This window comes from Coenobita brevimanus, chromosome 97, assembly GCF_032717465.1.
Source record: "Coenobita brevimanus isolate Jiangsu-jjx chromosome 97, ASM3271746v2, whole genome shotgun sequence".
Classification (NCBI taxonomy): Eukaryota; Metazoa; Arthropoda; class Malacostraca; order Decapoda; family Coenobitidae; genus Coenobita; species Coenobita brevimanus.
The window spans coordinates 4,468,671-4,489,756 of NC_137050.1; the positions used below are offsets into that span (position 1 = coordinate 4,468,671).

A 21,086-nucleotide genomic window follows, 5' to 3' on the forward strand; every position below is an offset into this window, starting at 1 on the left:
GAAGGTGTGGAAGTAGGAAATGAATAAATGATGCAGGATGGACATCATAACGGCTGATGAGGGTGTAGGAAATGAATAAATGATGCTGGGTAGGCACTGACAGCGCTGAATGAGGGAGCAGGAAATGAATAAATGATGCAGGGTAGACAACGAATGAACCGTACCCGCAACGCACACAAAATCGTCTGACGGAGTGGAAGAGGAGCGTTATATATGTACCACCCCGTATTCTTGCTACCTTCACTATCCCTTATCAATCTATCACTCCTCCCTTCTCCCTCTACTTTCTACCCTTATCATTCCTCCCTTCTACCTCTACTCTCTACCCTTCTTCCCTTTCTTGGCTTCCTTTACACAGCTAAGTCTTCTTCAGGTCATCTTTTTTTTTTTTTGACGCTCTTCTGGTGCTAAGTCTAAAAAATATTACATAAATATTACCTCTATCTACCCAGTCCCCTTTTTCTTCGTCCTTAAAAAATGGCCTCTCTTACCTAAACTTAACCTCTCTCTCTCTCTCTCTCTCTCTCTCTCTCTCTCTCTCTCTCTCTCTCTCTCTCTCATCTCCCTCCTGACCCATTCCACCAACTCTTCCTCTCCTTTTCCCTCTCCGTCTGCCTCCATCTCCTCCCACTACCCCTTTCACCTCCATCTTCTCCCACACTATCCATCTCAATTCTACTACCTCTACCACTCCCCCCACCCCACCCCGTCTACCTATCCCTCTACCTTCCTCCCTCATCATTTATTCCCCTCTTAACCCATTCCACCAACTGTCACCTCCCTCCCTGCCCCCTTCATCTCCCAGCACTATCAATCTCCACTCTTCTACCTCTACTATCTAATCATGCAACTTCTTCTTTTCCTTTTTCCCTCCATTTTTGTCACTATGCTTCCCTCCTACTCTCCTCCCTCATCACTTATTCCCTCCTACTCACCCATTCTGCTAACTGTTACCTACCTCTGCCACGCCACCCATTCCCCTCTATCCCTCTCCCGTCCCCCTTCATCTATTACCCTTCTAATCTATTCCACCAACTGCTACCTAACTCTTACAATTTCCCCAGCCTCTTCCATTACCTTCCAGCACTACCCATCTCAATTCCATTACCTCCACCACCACCACCACCCCCCTCTTCCTACCCTTCTAACCTCCTCTCCATCATCTATTACCCTTCTAATCTATTCCACCAATTGCTACCTAACTCTTACAATTTCCCCAGCCTCTTCCCTCACCTTCCAGCACTATCCATCTCAATTCTACAACCCTTCCTCCCTCTTCCCATTCTTCTACCGTCATCCTCCATCACTTATTCCCCTCCCATCCCATTCCACCAACCGCTATACCCACCGCCTCCATCTCCATCGCCCCCACACTATCTATCTCCATTCTCCTACTGTTCCTAATACCTCCTCCCCACCCATTCCTCACCTCCCCTTGCGAGGACTTAGGCACCATACATTTGGGCTGTCACGCGGGCCAATATTGCTGCGAAGTTATGATGAAGGTCCTGTCTGCATCTCCACCACCACCACCACCACCACCACCATCACCACCACCACCACAATTGTCTTAGTACTCCCTGTTCATCGCTTTGTTCAACTCCTCTTCCTTAGTTTCATTTCTTCTCTCTAGTTGTTCATCTTGTTCACCTCCCCCTCTTCCTCCTCACTCGTCTCATTTTGCTTTTTCGTCTGCCTGGCCAACCTCATTAATTTATCTTTCACATTTATACATTCATCTTTTTATCCTGAAATACGATATATATTCTTTTCATTTGCTTTTTATCTATATTATACATCCTTGTTCATTCATATAAGTATTCTCACCCCACCAAAACCATTTCTCAAGTACATTCACTAAACTTCCAGTTATACACCGACCAATCTACTTTTCCACTCGGTAAACGCGCTTACTTCATTCATTCCTCTCTCTCTCTCTCTCTCTCTCTCTCTCTCCATTCGCCCGTAAGTGCCAGGTGCCGCTCTTAACGAGACAGGAGACCCCATGATGTAAGGACACTGACGGACCTTCCACTATTCCTTCCTAACCTTCCTTCCCTCATTCATTCATTCATTACCAGTCCCCGCCCCGGTGGGGCTCGGGGACGGGTATTGTTTTCACTCGGTTTGTCTGTTTGTTTGTTTGTTTGTTTGTTTGTCTGTCTGTCTGTTAACAACCTTAAACGAAAACTATTGGTGCGATTTTGACCAAAATTACAGGGATCATGGGCTGTGACCGTCTGATCACCTGATTAAATTTTGGGCCAATATGGGCCAAGACCCAGGCTGTAGGTCAAAAAAAATTTAAAAAAAAAAAAAAAAAAAAAAAAATCATTTGTTCGCACAATTCCTTTCAAATTCGTCATATCGACATGAAACCAAAACCTAAATGTGCATCTTTCAGATCTGCATCCTATAACATGCCTCATGACATCGGGGGGGTCACCCCACAGTTAGCGGTAAGGGGGTCAATATCAGGTGGGTCGGGACTAAAATTTCAAATGGGCATAAAATCGTCAATTTTCACTCGATCTGCTCCAAATCTGATATGTGACATCTTTGACTCGATATCCTGTTGTGTTTATACGACAGCACTAAAATGACTGCCGGGGACGGGTTTGCTGTGTCTTGGCACCGCTTCTTGTTTACTTATTCATTTATTCGCTCCATCCTTCTCTTTTTCCTTCCTTCATTCTTTCATTCATTCATTTTTCCTTCCTTTCTTCGTTCATTCATTCATTCGTAATTTGGGTCACCTTTCCCCGCTTTCCTTCCTTCCTGTATTTTATCCTTCCTTCCTTTGTTTTACCTTTCCTTCCGCCCTTTCTTTCATCTTTAGCTTCCTTCCTTCCTTCCTTCCTTCCCATCTTTCTTACATCCTCCCTTCCTTCCTTCCTTTCCTTCCTGTCACCTTTCCTCCCTTATCTTACTTCCTTCTCTCCTTCCATCATATCTTTTTCATCCTTCCTTCCTTCCTTCATTCATTCCTTTCATAAATCCATCCATTCATCTTCTTCCTTCCTTTCATAAGAGTAAACATACATCCCTCAAATACTTAATAAAATCGTCCACAGATACCACGAACAAAATAACAGAAGACTTCACCCTCTCAACCTCTCCAATTCTCAATCTTTTTTTTTTACTTCCAACAAAAACACATCCTTGATTTCCCACGTGTTCCTCCATGACTTCGTGCCCAAATTCTTAGGACCTCTTGAGAACACTATGAAGGAGGTTTCAATGGGTTTCTTCATTGTTTTCTCTTTTTTTTTCAGTATGTGCTTTTATTTACTGTCTAGTTTTTCTTTTCGTCATTCGTTATTATTTAGTCTTATGCGATCTACAACATAGCATTCATCTGTTTATCTATCTATCTATATATGTCTTTCTACCTGTCTAATCTGTTTATTTCTCTGCACCTCTCTGTCTGTGTGTCTGTGTCTGTCTGTGTCCTATCTGTTTGTCTATTTAGCGTGAGAATCATATAAGAGATTAGATGGGCCTTCTTCAATTTTTCTATTTTGCGCATTTATTCCTTAATTTATTTATTTTAGGTAATTATCTATCAGTCATTCTTCTAATACAGCTGCTTGTCTATCTATTATCTATCTACCTATCTATCTATCTACCTGTCTATCTATCTATCTACCTGTATTTCGGGAGCCAAATGCAGGAGGTTAGGTGCAGGGCCCTTCAACCTTTTACTCTCTCTTTTTTTATGCATATATTCGTCGGCACCTCTTTCCACCCTCTTTTATCTTTTCACGCTAAGTCATCCATGCCTCTTGATCTCCTTATAAGAAAGAGTGAAGATCTGTCACTCCCTTTTCCCCCCCACAGAGGAAGTTATATATCTCTTAACTTCCTATTTCTGTCTTTACACAACCTAACGCATCTCAGATTTCCTTTTCTCCTTAAAATGAAATTAACAGATGTGTGTGTGTATTGTACCTACCTATCGTTCTGTCTGTCTGTCTATCAATCTATCTGTTTATCTATCTTCCTTCTTCAATATCTGCTCCTCTATCTACCTGTCCCAACTAACTCATCTATCCCCCCATTCATGTCAAACCAGCCATTCAATCATCCGCTATGCGACAGACGAACAAGCCTATACCAACTCTCCTTCATAGCATCTCCAAGAAGTTTATAAGACGACTCAACAGTTTCTCTTCCTCCTTACAAAAATATACCTACTCCTTCTACCCTACCTTCTTTTCTTTACCCAATTTCTACCATCTACCCTTCCATCCCTATTCTTCTCCTTACAAAAATACATCTTCTTCTCTATATATCCCAATTTCAGTCATCTGCTCTTCCATTCCTATTCTTCTCTTCCTTACAGCAATATATCTACTCCTTCTACCCTCCATCTACCCTTCCATCCCAATGTAACGATCGATTTTTCCATTTCCAGGGTTTTATGGCCATTTTCTGTGGGGTCTGGCGGACACTGGTGGGTCTTCTGTTTTTTTAGCTTCCTTATAAAATTCGGTCCATCCTTTCTTTCACAACGCATTAGACGTGTCTCTCTCTCTCTCTCTCTCTCTCTCTCTCTCTCTCTCTCTCTCTCTCTGTAGACATAAACGCTCCTTTCCCTTAGGTCCAACTGTCCCACAACGTGCCGCACTTCACACATCACCACTTTGGATACAGTGCCCACCGTCCATACTGAATACACCCTTGGACTGCCTTATTTTGTAGAGCTTCATCATTATAATACCTAATATTCCTATTCCACATGCACCATCTGTCCTAATTCCACTTCTTCTATTCCATCTGCACCATCTGTCCAAATTCCAGTTCTTCTATTCCATTTGCACCATCTGTCCTAATTCTAATCCTCTGTTCCATCTGTACCACCTGCCCAAATTCCAAGTAACCCTCTCCCTGGGGTGACTTTGGTATTTGGGGTAACACCAGATGATTTCCTTCAGTAATGAGAAACACAGGCTAGTAATGACGCCAAGACTCTCGTTTAAGCTGACAAACGACGATTTTCTTCTTAAGCTGACAACTGGCGATTTTTTTAAGCTGACAATAGACTACTTCTTGCTTATTTAAGCTGACAACTGACGATCTTTTTTATTAAATCGGACCACTAACGATTTTATTATTATTTAAGCTGACAATTTCCTTTTATTCAAGCTGACAACTGACGAATTTTAAAGCTGACGACTGACTATTTTTTATTTAAGTAAACAAGATACGATTTTCTTGTTTATTTAAGCTGACAAAACCACTTTCTTTCTTTTTTCTTTTTTTTTGGGGGGACAGGGGGGCTTCAGTCGAGAGATCTTTGCAGTTATGAGGTTAATTCGTCCATTCGTCCACCTCCATGGACTTTGTGATTATCCCGTCAATCATGTCGCGGAAATAAAAAAAAAAAAAAAAAAAAAAGGTACGGTGAGCCTTCCTTATTCTTTTACATCCCCTTGTGTGTGTGTGTGTGTGTGTGTGTGTGTGTGTGTGTGTGTGTGTGTATGTGTGTGTGTGTGTGTGTGTGTGTATGTGTGTGTGTGTGTGTGTGTGAGAGAGAGAGAGAGAGACCGCCTTCTCCCAGACCTTCAAAGTGTATCAATAAAAAATTCACCTTGGGTCCTTGAATAATCTCTCTCTCTCTCTCTCTCTCTCGTCTTCCATCCAAACCATCCATATTCCACCCTAAAACCTCGTGACTATCTTTCCAAAAATCATTAATTCACCCATCTGCACATCCACTTCCATCGAAACCATCCGTTCTCCCATCCTAATACTTCGCGACCTTCCAGCCTGACCCTTACAATTACAGGCTGTGGTCTGGAAATACCAAGGATCGGGGTTCAATTTTCTCTCACTCCACTGCCGAAGTCTATCCACCCATATTCCTATCAACTTCCATCCACACTGAACCATCCACCCTTTCTTAAGCCTCCATTCTTCCACCTGCTCTAAATCCATCCATCTTTCCGTTCTTTCAGGACTTCGTGACCATCCTGTCCAAATACTCGTGGGGGACGATGAGAGAGGCGCATCCATCCATCCACATTCCCACCACCTTCCATCCATCCAAACTACACCATCCACTCTTCCACTAGCTCTGAACCCTCCATCCTTCCAGGACTTCGTGACCATCCTGTCGCAGCTCTCGCGGGGGACAATGACGGGGGTGCATACAGAAATCCATCCACTTATATTCCTCTCTGTTGCATCCACTACCCCCCAAATTACACCATCCACTCTTCCACTAGCCCTGAACCCTCCACCCTTCCATTCTTCCAGGACTTCGTGACCATCCTGTCGGAGCTCTCGCGGGGGACGATGACGGAGAAGCTACGGTGGGCCTTCAACCTGTACGACATTAACGGGGACGGGTTCATCAGCAGACAGGAGATGCTGGATATCGTCTCCGCCATCTACTCCTTGGTGGGACGTAACGCCATCCCCGCCGTGGAGGAGAACACCACGCAGGAGCACGTGGATAGGATCTTTGAGGTACGTGTGGATAGGGTCTTTGAGGTACGTGTGAATAGGGTCTGGGTAAGTAGGGGGATAGGGTATAGGTACGTGGGAGGATAGGGTATAGGTACGTGGGAGGATAGGGTCTGGGTACGTAGGGGGATAGGGTCTGGGTACGTGTGGATAGGGTCTGGGTACGTGAGGATAGGATCTATGAGGTACGTGTGGATAGGGTCTTTGAGGCACGTGAAGAAAAGCGGACGGGGTCTTTTAAGCTCAGAATTACGAAGCTGGTCGATATACGAATACATGAAGAGAAAATGGGAAACAGGTGAACGATACGGATGGCAGACTCAAGGAAAATGAATAGTGGATTAGGCACTGAATTAAATGCAGGGTCGGATAATACAAATGAAGAGATGGAGAGCGATAACGGACAGAGAGGAAGGAATGAGCGAGCAAAACTGTCTGTGGTACACGATCTGGATAACAAGGACGAGAAAAGTTGATGATGGAGAGGAAGAAAGTTATGAACAGAGATGAAAAATGGAAAAATAAGAGGGTGGCTAAAACTCCCATATGCAAAAGCCCTGGTTAAAATCGCTTTGAAGGTTGAGAGAGAGAGAGAGACAGACAGACAGAGAGAGATAGATAGAGAGAGAAGGGGAGAGGGATCTGGGGTAATTGAGTGCGTAGGACCTCTCAAGTGGAGAGAAAAGAGAGGGATAATAGTGGGGAAGTGGGAGGAGAGAGAGAGAGAGAGAGAGAGAGAGAGAGAGAGAAGGTAAGGGGAGGAGGGAAAGAAGAACCAAGAGAGAGAAAAAGAAAGACGAATGATTTATACAGAGCACTGGAAAGACAGTGGGAGTAAAAACAAAGGAAATGACTCAGAGTTGCAAGGAAAGAAAGGAAGAGGAGGAGGAGGAGGAGGAGAAGAAAAACAACGCGATAAAAGACAGAAAAAGAAAGTACGACCAAAAGTAAAACACGAAGAAAAACAGGAATATCAGGAGAAAAAGAAAAACAGATGAAATGAGAGAGAAAAAAAAAACAGAGAAAACAAAGACAAAAAGATGGAAGAAAATAAACTAAAAACAATGAGAAGAAAAGAAATATATGGGACGGGAAAACACGAAGAAATGCCGGAATATCAGAAAAAAAAATATATATACAAACAAATAAGAGAAAATTGATAAAGTCTGCAAGAACGGAAGAAGATGGAAGGACGGAAGGAAGGAAGGACGGAGGGGGGCAAGAAGGACGTTTATAAGGAAGGGGAGGAGGCGAGGTGACAAGGGAAAGGCAATAAAGAAGGCAAAAAGAAGGAAGAGAAGCGAATAAAAAGCGGGGACAAGGAAAGGGAAGATAAGAGAAAGAGAAGAAGGGAAGGAGAAAGAAAACGGAGGAGAAATTAAAGAAACGGAATTAATGGAAAACGGAAAAAAAAAACAGAACCAATAAAAGCGAAAAAAAATATCAAGAAAAGTAGGAAAGAAAATGGATAAACGGAGTAACTAAAAATAAAAAGTAACAATAAAAAAGGAAATCAGAAATAATATTATTAACCCTTTATCCCGGGAATGTTAATAATACGGAATAGGATAGTCCAAACATAGCACTCCTCTTCCACACCGCAGAGTCATTTCTTGTGTCTTGAGGGGACGGCTCAGTCAAGGCACGCCCACACCAGCAGACACAGCCGCCCCTCTATTCTGCATCACTTATTCATTTCCCACTCCCACGCCCACACCAGCAGACACAGCCGCCCCTCTATTCTGCATCACTTATTCATTTCCCACACCCACGCCCACACCAGCACACTGAGCCGCCATTTTAGATACGACCAGGAGTGTTTGTAGAGGAGCGCTATTTCCGGACTACCCTGTGCTTTATTCCTGCTGGCACTAGACGATTTATTTCTGCCTGGTAAGAGTAAAGGGGTTAATGAAGGCTGTATCTAACCCCTTCAGTTCGAAAAGTCTATCCTCACCTGAATAAAATCGTCTGGAGATAGGAAGATAAAGGGACAAAAAGACGAGAGAGAGAGAGGGGGGGGGAGGAGGAGTAAAGGTTGTAAAAAAAGTACAAACAACAAAAACAGGAAGAAAACAATTAATCAGAGTGAAAAAAATGATTAAGGATGAGAAGGCAGGATCTTGTTTTCGTATTTTCTTGGAAGGAACAATCTTGCGAGCTTCTGGCCTTTGGTTCCTTCTTCCTTGCATAAAAAAAAGGAGGAAGCAACCAAAAAGAGAGGGAAGAGAGTAAGTGGAAAAACAGACGAAGAAAATTGCGTGAATGAAAGAAAAAAAACAGAGTAAGAAGTAGAAGGAACTGAGTAAAGAGACAACGAAGAAGAATGGAAAGTAAAGGAATAAACATATATAGATAGACAGACAGATAGACAGATATATAGTTAGACAGACAGATACTGATATAGATATAAATATGGGCAATTAACGAAAAAACAGAAATGGAAATAACGAACAAGAAAAAGGATATTACATGAGAATTAAAAAGAAACAGTAAAATAAGAAAAAAATATTAGATGGAAGTGACCAGAGGCAAAAAGATATTAATCACTCTAAAAACAATTTGAATGGAAAGTAAAAAATAAAAAATAAATAGATAGGAAAATAAAGGTGGGGAAAGGTAAAGGACCAAATGAGGGGATAAGAGAGGATTAGTAAGTAAAGGGAAAGGAAAGATGATAAATATAAAGGTACGAGAAACAGAGAAATGGCCCTGTGTGTGTGTGTGTGTGTGTGTGTGTGTGTGTGTGTGTGTGTGTGTGTGTGTGTGTGTGTGTGTGAGAAACTGAGAAGAGTAAACACAAAGGAAGGAGGAAAAAATATATATGGGGGAAATAAATTTTGATGAAGTCGAAACCGGAAAAAACAACCTGAGAAAAATCTTGAGAAATGACGAGAGAGAGAGAGAGAGAGAGAGGATCAAATTACCTCACTATCCGGCCACCCTAAACAGAGGAGGGCGGGAGAGAAAATGATATGAGGAGGAGGAGGAGGAGGAGGAAAAACAAAAAGGGATAAAGACACGAAATATAAAAAAATGAGAGAGAGAGAAAGATAAAGGACAAAGCATAAAAGGAGAGAGAGAATAGAAGGGTTAAAATAAATGGAAGAAAACGGGAAAAGATGAAGGAAATGTGAGGAAGGATAGAGCGGAAGAGAGGCGACAGAAAGAGAGAAAGGCTGAAAAGAGTTAAAAGTGAAAGGCAACAGCAAAAAAGACGGAAATGACACAGAAAGAAAGGATAAAACTTTGGTGTGTGTGTGTGTGTGTGTGTGTGTGTGTGTGTGTGTGTGTGTGTGTGTGTGTGTGTGTGTGAGAGAGAGAGAGAGAGAGAGAGAGAGAGAGAGAGAGATCAAAGGGGAGACTTAGTTACATTTAGGTGGAAGGGGATGAAGGAGACTAGGAGGTCCAAGGGAGGGCTGGAGGGGGTCTTTGTTTACCTTGCTGGTGGTGGTGGTGGTGGTGGTGGATAAGATGGTGGTGGTGGTGGTGGTGGTAGCTAGTGGTTGTGGTTGGGGATAAATATAATGATCTTGGTTATGGGTTACAAAGTCATGTAAATAAAAAATAAAAGGAATAATAATACATACTTTAAATCGAATTGGTGAGGAAATAAAGGAATGACACCCCGTTGAAAAGGGCTTGGAAAGAAGAAAAATGGGAGAAAGAAGAATAAAGGAAGAAAGAATGCAAAAGGAGAAAGAAAGAAAAAAGGGAAAGAAAAGAGAGAAAGAAGAAAAAAAGAAAGGGAGAAAGGAGAGAGAAAAAAAGGAGAGAAAAAAAAGAATGGGAGAAAGGAGAAAGAAAAAAGGGAGAAAGGAGAAAGAAAAAGGAGAAAGAAACTGAGGAAATACAATAAGGCCCGTTTTCTCGTCAGTTAAGAAAGCTCCCTAACAACTTTTCCTAAGCGATTTATTATACATATACACCTTACTGTCCTGTTCTGTTATATAAATCCTTCTGATGTCGCTATACTCTGGAAAAATAAAGTACAAAAGAATATCAACCAGAAATATCCGAAAAAAAATAAATCGCTAAGGAAGAGGTGTTAGGAAGCCTCCTTACCCCACGAAAATAAGAGTCAAAGTCACCAAATTAAAAAAAAAATCATCTGACTTATCCGCGTAGGCAAACAAACGATGCAACAAACAGACAAGCACACACAGGGCAACAAACAACAAACACAAACGCAGGACAAAGCAAACACAGGGTAACAAACAATGCAAACAAACAGAACCAAACAAAAAAAAACACAACGGGAACACAAACACATGACAACAAACCAAATACAAACACAGGACAACAAACAAACACTGGACAAACACAAACAAACACAGGGAAACACAACAAACCAAACAACAAACACAAGGCAACAAACCAAACAGCAAACACAAACACAGGCTTCCTCTAACAAACAAACACACAGCGAACCGAAAGAGTGTGGGTAACAACAGAATACTGGAGATTTCGGGAAGAGCAAGTTTACGGCACTTTATTTCGTTGTGTGTGTGTGTGTGTGTGTGTGTGTGTGTGTGTGTGTGTGTGTGTGTGTGTGTGTGTGGTTTAATGTGTACGTGTATGTATGTACGTAAACCAGGCAGCAGCATCACACACATTTTCATTTTCAACATTTAATTACAACGCCCACGCACCGACGCTCCCGGAAATCAAATACAATCCCAAATCCTTCAAACATTACAGATATTACGATGCATATGTATTTATTCCTCTTTATTCCACCTGCTCTATCATTTTTCTCACTATTTCTTTTTTTCTGGTAAGCGCTACAGGCATTTATCAAGAACTGGAAATCGCCTGCATGTCAAAAGGTTAATTACGGAAAAATAATACTCGTAAATATAGCATGGGATGTCTAACTACAGTATCTATCCATCTATCTATCTGTCTTTCCATCTATCTATCCATCCATCTATCTATCTATGTATTCACTGGAAGGCAATGATGGTGCTTATTACCCCCGAAAGAAGGTAGGTAAGGAGTAGCTACAAATCTACTGTTTTATCTATTACTATTTATTCAATTAAGAAAAGGATTAATGGAACCTAAAACGCAAACAGAGAAGGAGAATCTACCTTAACAAGAGAGAAAGAGAGAGAAACTTATCCACTATGTAAGATTGAGATAACAAGGAGTGAAAAATCCAGACATGCACAGCGAAGAATTTCCAGGACACTGCATTCAGCGCTACAATTCGATGCGACGGTGAAAAAATAAGAGGAAAAAAAAGACAGTGAAAAAAGACACAAAGACTGAAAACAAGACAGTAAAGAAAATTCAGATACCCACGACGAAGCCTTTCCAGAAGACTGCATTCGTCGCTCCTCCTCCTCCTCCTCCTCCTCCTCTTCCTCCTCCTCCTCCTCCTCCTTCTCGATCACGTAATATCAGCATAAGTTTACCGGGAAGGAGGAATTTCCAATAATACCGACCCGATTCGCCCCTCACCGCAACTTCAACAATTGCAGACATGACTCTCTGAGATGAAAGGATGGATGCTCTTCTGATTGCACAGCAGTTGCAAGGATACGTCAGGCCTTTGTAATACCTGGTTCTGTGTTGCAGGTATAACGTCATTGCTTCTCCTTCTCCTCCTCCTCATCATCATCACCATCAATCACCATCAATTATCATCATCATCATCCTTCCCACCTAAAGTGAGGATGGGGTAGGATCCAGAAACACACTCATACATCGTTCAAGCCCCCGGAATCCTGACTTCCACACAGGCTATCCATCTTCACAGTTTTTTAACCATCAACAAATATTAATCTTAAATCAGCTTCGTAATGAGTAAGACGTAAAAAAAAAATGTTTCAGAAAAGTTAAAGAATCACCGTATCATTTTTCTTACCCAATTCCCCTCATACTTGTCATTAAATACTCGGATGTTGAGAGAGAGAGAGAGAGAGAGAGAGAGAGAGAGAGAGAGAGAGAGAGAGAGAGAGGGATGCAGGGAGGGAGAGAACGATGCTGGGAGGGAAACAGGGATGCTGGGAGGGAGAGAGGGATGCTGGAAGGGAGAGAAGGATGCTGGGAGGGAGAGAGGGATGCTGGAAGGGAGAGAAGGATGCTGGGAGGGAGAGAGGGATGCTGGGAGGGAGAGAGGGATGCTGGGAGGGAGTGAGGAGGGAGGGATGTTGGGAGTCATCATTTCCAAAACTTATATCTGCATGACAATTTCCATATGTGGGCATAATTATTCTGTTCTAATTTTCAGCCACTGTAATATGAGGGCACAATTCTCTCTCTCTCTCTCTCTCTCTCTCTCTCTCTCTCTCTCTCTCTCTCTCTCTCAGCGTTTTGCCTCTATCTAAATGTATGAAAAAATCACAGAATGGTGTAAGTGGTGGACGGTGTAGAATAAGAGAGAGAGAGAGAGAGAGAGAAAGAGAGAGAGAGAGAGAGAGAGAGAGAGAAGGGTGTCGTGTTTGTGTAGGCAGCTGGTGTGTCAGTGTGTAGGGGTGTAGTGGAGTATGACTATAAATATTAATGAGAGAGAGAGAGAGAGAGAGAGAGAGAGAGAGAGAGAGAGAGAGGAACTTAACCAGTATGTGTTAGATTAACGCTTTGTCTTTTTATCATTTTATGTGTGTGTGTGTGTGTGTGTGTGAAAGATGTGGAATAAGAGACGAAGTTACGAGGCCAAGGAAGTAAAAGTGATGCGTACAGGGTGAGTGTACTGAGGAGCTAATGGAAGTGTAGTCAGGACTTTAGGTGTAGTGAGAGTAGTGTGGGTGTAGAGAGAGCAGTGTGGGTGTAGAGACAGTAGTGTGGGTGTAATGAGTAGTGTGAGTGTGGTGAGAGTAGTGTGGGTGTAGTGAGAGTACTGTGGGTGTAGTGAGAGAAGTGTGGGTGTGGTGAGAGTAGTGTGGGTGTAGTAAGAGTAGTGTGGGTGTAGAGAGAGTAGTGTGGGTGTATTGAGAGTAGTGTGGGTAATAAGAGTAATGTGGGTGTAGTGAGAGTAGTGTGGGTGTAGTGAGAAAGGGATGTGTGTAGTGAGAAAGAGGTGAGTGTGGTGAGAAAGGGGTGTGTGTAGTGAGAGAGAGGGGGGTTGGGTGTAGCAGGGGGTGTTGGCAAAGTGCGGCGTGGGTGCTATGATAACGGTATAATTGCCAGACGTGGAAACAAGGAACGCAGTCGTGTGCAACAGAGCGTGCTGGTGGGGTAGAGCTGTGTGTGTGTGTGTGTGTGTGTGTGTGTGTGTGTGTGTGTGTGTGTGTGTGTGTGTGTGTGTGTGTGTGTGTGTGTGTGTGTGTGTGTGTGTGTGTGTGTGTGTGTGTGTGTGTGTGTGTGTGTGTGTGTGTGTGTGTGAGAGAGAGAGAGAGAGAGAGAGAGAGAGAGAGAGAGAGACGCGTGGTACGGCTGAAAGTGAGTGATAAGGACATGAAGGAGAGCAGAGGGGTGACTGTGTCTGATAATGAGAAAGAAATAGGTGAGGGAAGGATCAACGAGAGTTTATCAGAGGATGGAATGAGAGAGAGAGAGAGAGAGAGAGAGAGAGAGAGAGAGAGAGAGAGAGAGAGAGAGAGAGAGATATGCAGTGAGAAGGGAATGTACAGCATATTGTGGAAAAGAGAAACAGATGGAAGGACTATGCAGAGTGCGGCATGAACGAGCTGTGTGGTAGGAATGAGAAATGTGCCAGGGAAAAGCAGGTTGGTAATGTATGGTATAAACGAAAAAAACAGTGTGGCAGAATGATTAAAACGTAGCGAAGAACATTAAAGTGTAGCAATGAGGAGGAGAGGAATTAGCAGTGAGGCTGGGGAAGCGTAGAATGTGGCAGTAACAATGAAAGTGTGTGTGGCAGAGGGATGCAAAGTGTTTTAGTGTTTAAATGGCTCCAGCAGCAGGCCCGTGAATTATATATATATACGTAGCTTGGAAGGAAGCAGAGAATCATGCAAGGGAGACGCACAGGTTTAGGTATTTTGCAGAATTAAACCAAAGATGTACAGAACAGGGGTGAGAGAAGAGTAGCAAAGGGGACTATGATGAAGACAAGGCTTAGTGAAGTGCCGAGTTATGGTGCAGAAAGGTGTAGCTAGAGTGATGTCGGGGTGTTGCGAGGGCTCAGCGCGGGTGTAGTTAGACTGCAGAATCAACTAAAAGCGTAGAGAGTGTAGGAATGGCGTAACTACATGTCAAAATAACACGAAGTCACTATACACTTGATCCAGGGAACATTACGGATCCATCCACAGTACAGGAACAAATTCAGACGTAGCGTGAGTATAGGAATGGTTATCTGGGTGTACGAATAACGTCCACTGCAATGAGTAATGAACGTGCAACCACAGTGACCGACAGAAGCATATGTAGGAATAATGAGAGAAAAGGTATGATAAAAGGGATATAAGATTAACACCACGCCAGTATACAGTGAACCGTTAACTAGGATACGTAAAGAAGAGAACTCGCCGCCCCCAGCAAAAAATAAACATTAATTAATAACAACAAAACTCTACGGTCACACCTTGCCAAAGTTAACTATCATCGTCTCTGGATAATAAATATATAATAATAGAAGTCTACGCTCACACCTTGCCAGAGTTTAATATCATCGTCTGGATAATGGTTCGGCTGGGGGTCAACACACACCCTCAGAGGACATCAATCTGAGCCAAACTCGGCATGTCAGGTACTGGACTCCCAGTGACTGCGTGTATCCTAAAAAAAAAAAACTAATACATAATTATATACATACAAACTCAACGTCAATAGTTCAGTAGATACAGGTGTACTGAGACTAACAAGGCCTCTAAACACAGCCGTCGATCATAAACTCACTGCAATTTTACGCCTAGTTAACGCGAACAGAGTATTGGTATATGACGAGAACGATGTTAGATATGTAGTGCAGATGCATCCAGACTATATAAAACTACAGGCAGGTACAGAATGGGGTGTTGCCGTGGTGTACTGAGGCCTCTGCACGTAGCCTGTCACATCTCTCATAAACTCGTTGCGTTGGAATTCCTCCCATGATTGGATTTGCATGAGTTGTGAGAGTGCTGGCGGCGGCGGCGGTGGGGGCTCTGGTGGGTCGGTTGTGGTTGTGGTGGATGTGGTTGTGAGCTTGGTTGTAATTGAGATGGTAGTGGCAGTTGTAAGCATGGCAGCAAGTGGTGGAGGCTTCGATGGGTAGGGTGTTGTGGTTGTGACGGTGGTGGTTGTGAGTCAAGTTGTAGAGGGGATGGGAGTGGTAGCTGGGGATGAGATGGTACTGATAGTTGTAGATATGGTGGTGGTGGTGGTGGTTGAGTCTGGTTGTAGATCTAACAGCACAGTTTGGATGTGGTTAAATAATGGACGATAGTATATTTGCGGTTGTGGCACAGACTATTATGGATCGCTCTCTCTCTCTCTCTCTCTCTCTCTCTCTCTCTCTCTCTCTCTCTCTCACGGTTCTTGTGGTCACGTTAGTTATGATCAGTCGCGATTGGAGGATAGTAGGTGTAATGATGGATGGTAGTAACAGTTCTAAATACTTCTCTAACAGTGCAAGGTTTGGAATACAGACGCGACTAAGGAAGGTTGTGTGGTTACGAGTTAAGGATGATTATGCTTCTGTAGCGATAGTAGTAGTAGTAGTAGTAGTAGTAGTAGCAGTAGTAGTAGTAGTGGTAGTAGCAGTGGTAGTAGTAGTAGTAGTAGTAGTTAGTAGTAGTAGTAGTAGTAGCAGTAGTAGTAGTAGTAGTAATGATGGTAATAACGAAGGAAAAGAGATAACTATGCAAGGAAAAGACAGGAAAGCCGGAAAAAGTGAAAGACGGAAGTGACCAGACTATATGGAAAGCAAAAAGGAGTTCATAAGAAAGAAGAGAAGAGGAGGGGGAGTAAAAAAGACGTTCGAAGGAAGGGAGGAAAGAGGAGGAAACTATAAGATGGTCTGCAGTGAACTGAAAGGAAAATTTATAAAGAGGGTAAGACAAAAAGACGGGAGGGATATGAAAAAAATATGGAAGGGCGTTTTCTGGAGGGGAATGGGACGGGAATGAAAGAATGGGAGGTGTAAATCAGGGAAGTGACAAGGGGGTGGATAGAAAGTGTGTGTGTGTGTGTGTGTGTGTGTGTGTGTGTGTGTGTGTGTGTGTGTGTGTGTGTGTGTGTGTGTGTGTGTGTGTGTGTGTGTGTGTGTGTGTGTGTGTGTGTGTGTGTGTGTGTGTGTGAGAGAGGGAAAGGAGAGGAGGGAGGAGGTGGATAAAGGAGGAGGAAGGGTGGGTGAGGGAGTGAGGCGACTGGGAAGGGAAGGTGAGTAACAGGAGAGGCGAAGGACCGAAGGGAGAGAAGGTGAGTGAGGAAGGGAAGGGAGAGAGGGTGGGAGAGGGAGAGGAGAGGCAAAGGGAAAGAGGGGGGGAGAGGAAATGAGGGGAAGAGGAGGGGAGAGGAGAGGCAATGGAGAGATGGGAGACAGGGTGAGTGAGTGAGGGAAGGAAGTGAGGATGGGAGAGGGATAGGAGAAGCCAGGAAGAGAAGGAAGAGAGGATGAATGAGGAAGAGGAGAGAGGAGAGAGAAGGGAAGGAGGGTGGGTGTGGGGGAGGACAGACTAGGGGGTGGGGGAGGGGGAGGGGTGGCAAAAAAAAGTCACAAGAGAAAATAAAAAGTAAAAGAGGGTGACAGGGAGAAAAGAGAAGCATAAAAAGAGGGAGGTGGTACAGGAAGAGAAAATGGGATGCGGGGAGAAAGAGAGTGTGATGGAAAATAAAGAGAGAATTGGCGCTGACGTGTGGGAAAAATATAAAGGGGAAAAGAGGACTGAAAGAGGGAAGGAAAAGACTGAAAGGAGGAAAATGGTGGAGAGAGAGAGAGAAAGAGAGAGAGAGAGAATGATGTAACGGTGAAACATTGTTGGAGTTGACATGCACGGCTGACAAATCCTGTGTCACTCGGGGCTCATGTCAACACGCATCACCTCCTCTCTCTCTCTCTCTCTCTCTCTCTCTCTCTCTCAGCACATCCTCCTGTCATCCTCCATGTCCAACACAGCACACAATCTTCATGCCTCAGCTTTTCTCTTTTCCTATCTGCTTTTCCATGCCCTTTTTCTCCTTTCTCCCTCCTCACGCCCTCCTCATAACCTCTCATTTCTCTCCCCCTTCCACCCTTCTCCCCACTCCACCCTTCTCACCTCCAAATAATTCTTTTTTTTTTTCCTCTCCCCGACTCCACCTAATTTCTGTGTATATATTTTTGTCTCAGGTAATACGCTCTTCTCATCGTCATGCATGTAATTCCTTCCTGTATGCATTTCTCTCTCTCTCTCTCTCTCTCTCTCTCTCTTTCTCTCTTTCTCTCTCTCTCCCACTTTTTACCCCATTTTTTCATACCCTCGTTAACTCTCACCCACTCACCCATCCTCTCCTCCTTTCACCCTCTCTTGCCCCCTCTCCTTCTCCCTCCCACCCACCTCTCCACCCACTCATCCTCCCTCTCACTAGCCCTCTCATCATCTAACCCATTATTACACACAATTTTACACACCAATTCTCTCACTCATGTACCCTATTTTTCTCTCCTCCACTCACCCTCTCTTTCTCCCTCTCTACCACCTCTCCACCCACTCAGCCTCCCTCTCACTTGCCCTCTCCTTCCTCTCGCTCCCCGTTGTTTTTTTTTTTTATCATTATTTCTTCATTTGCATTTGGCTTTGATCTCAGGCAGGCTTGGAAAATTCCATACACGTACACGCACTTACACACGACACACACGTACAGACACTTAGTTAGCGTACACACATACAAACACACACACACACACACACACACACACACACACACACACACACACACACACACACCGGATGAAGGAAGAAAAGGTGAAGAGGGAGGGAGGGAGGGAGGGAGGGAGGGAGGGAGGGAGAGAGAGAGAGAGAGAGAGAGAGAGAGAGAGAGAGAGGGAGGGAGTAGGGGGAGGGAGGGAGAGAGAGAGAGAGAGAGAGAGAGAGAGGGAGGGAGGGAGGGAGGGAGGGAGGGAGGGAGGGAGAGAGATGAGGCGTAAAAACAGTAAGGTGTGGCGGTAATGAAGAGAGCAAGAGGAAGGAACGAAGAAAATGAAGCAATGAAGGATGGGAGGAAAATGAAAGAGGGGACTAAATGAGAGAGAGAGAGAGAGAGAGAGAGAGAGAGAGAGAGAGAGAGAGAGAGAGAGAGAGAGAGAGAGAGAGAGGACACGAAATAACAAAGACACGGAGGAAAAGAGAAAGACAAAAGGAGAAGGAAAAACAGGAGCAATGAGATTAAAGACAGTCAGCTAGGACAAAGATAATTACCTTAGACAGAGAACGCTGAGAAACAATTACAGAAGGGAAAAGAGAGAACTGGAAATAGAGAAAAAGAGAGAGAGAGAGTAAAGAGTGGGGGTGTGGGTAAAGAAAATGAGTGTAGAGATAAGAGGTAAATAAGAGGATTAAGAGAGCAGGAGGAGGCAGATGAGAGGTAGATTAAAGCTGCGAGAGAGAGAGAGAGAGAGAGAGAGAGAGAGAGAGAGAGAGAGAGAGAGAGAGAGAAGGCGTTGAGGGGTGAAACGGAGGGCAGTGTAATAAGGTATGGATGGGGAGGGGTGAGGTATGGATGGGGAAGGGTGACGTATGGCAATGGATGGGTGATATGGGAGGGGGAGGGGGAGAGTATGGTAGAGGGACGAGTAAGATATGGGAGGAGGAGGGGGAAGGTATGGATAGGGGAGGGCAGGGGAGGGCTGATGTATGGGAGGAGTGAGGTATGGAAGGGGGAGTGGGGAGGTATGGGAGGGGAGGAGGGAGATATGGAAGGAGGAGAGGTGAGGTTTGGGAGGGGGAGAGGGGAGGTATGGGAGGGGGAGAGGGGAGGTATGGGAGGGGAGGAGGGAGATATGGGAGGGGGGGGCGTGAGGTGATGAGAGGGCAGGACGGGTTTGAGGTAACTATGGTAACGGCTCTCTCTCTCTCTCTCTCTCTCTCTCTCTCTCTCTCTCTCTCTCGTCACTAACACAAACACCATCACCAACATTATCATCAACATCATATCCACCATCATTCTCATCCTCCTTACCACCACCACCATCATCATCATCATCATCATCATCAACAAATACTGCATCATTGCTACCCCATTTCGATTTGTATCAAGAGTCAAAAATACACTGAATTTGGAGAACATTAATGAAGACGGTTTCTATCTTCAATGAGAGGGGTTTCATTGGAGCTTAAGGAAATCGTCTGTGTACCAGGAATATATAGAAAAAAAATCCATCAACGTAGTGAGAAGGTTAATCCCATGAATACCTTCTTGTTATGTTTTTTGCTTTTTCTGTCACACTCCTGCCACCCATATATCTATCTATCTATCCATTTATCTATCTATCTATCTATCTATCTCCCAGCCCTATCCCACCCAGATTGGTAAGAATTCAGGAAACAGCTCCAGCCAATCAGCATCGGCTCTGACACTTTTTACTCCATTCTGATTGGCTCATCCTTCCCCCAGCCCTCCCCCTCCTATCTATCTATCTATCTATCTACCTAGCTATCTATCTATCTATCCATATATTTATTTCTACCTTCCTATCTATCCATCTACCTATCTTTCTATTTGTCTAGCTATTTATCCATCTATCCATTCCTCTATCTATCTACCTTTATTGAATCACCTATCCTTCCAATACTTTTTACTCCACGCTACTGCTCCCCCCCCCTCACCCACGCCCCTCCTCTAGCATATATCCATGCATCTATCTATCTATTTACCAACTTCCTAAACTCCTCTCCCACCAATTTATCTATCTAGCTCTATCTATCTATGTATCTACCAGCCTCCCAAACTCCACCCCCCTTACAGCACTGATTGGTTCATGCTCACCCCCCCTCCCCCGTCCCCACCCTGTCCACCCCATTCCCACCGCCCCCACCCCGCCCCCCGATCCCCCCACCCCGTCCCTCTATAATAACCAAACAGAGCCTCGCCTGTAAACAGCGCCCCGATCCAACGGTAATCAACAGACTCCTCTATGCTGAGCGTTTAATACCTTCCCTCATGCTTTGGGGGGGGGGGGTGCTGTGCAATTTGGTGCTGTGCAGTGGTAGTATTTGCGTATTATTATTACTGATCTCCACCTGTTACCATAGGGTGGAGATCTTCGTTTCCGTCATTATTATTATTATTATTATTATTATTATGATTATTATTATTCTGTCACTTTTCGTCTCTGTTTTCCTCATACTTACTTAGGACGTACAGCACCATGACCCTATTACACTGACCCAGTTTCAGTGACCTTGACCTATTTTTCAAGGTCACTGGTCCAAAAAAAATCCAAAAACATAAACTTTCAACCTCAACTGGCTCCAAAGCAATTAGAGATACATGAACATGGGCGGAAATCCCGTGATAAACATATGTGCCAAACATCTGTATGGAAAAAATTTAAGGTTTTTTTGCACATGTCATAACGATTTTTGGGACACCATACTTTTCAATTCCTCTTCCATATAGGAAAAAAAAAAAAAACGTACATGGAGCACTTCTTGGCCATGAGAGTTTTGTCTCGTCGTGGACCAGGTCTGTATATTTTTGGTCTGACTAAAGATTTTTGCGTTAGTACAAAACAGGTAAGT

At 43.8% G+C, this 21,086-nt stretch overlaps 1 protein-coding gene across 1 annotated transcript in view; it reads left to right on the plus strand.

Annotated features, from left to right (window-relative positions):
• Window positions 1–21,086, plus strand: part of LOC145413613 (A-type potassium channel modulatory protein KCNIP1-like) — a 349,528-nt gene that overhangs the window by 308,577 nt on the left and 19,865 nt on the right. The window contains exon 5 of the mRNA XM_080283268.1: window positions 6,262–6,474. Coding sequence (XP_080139394.1) covers window positions 6,262–6,474 — 213 coding nt within the window. The remainder of the gene's footprint in view (window positions 1–6,261; window positions 6,475–21,086) is intronic.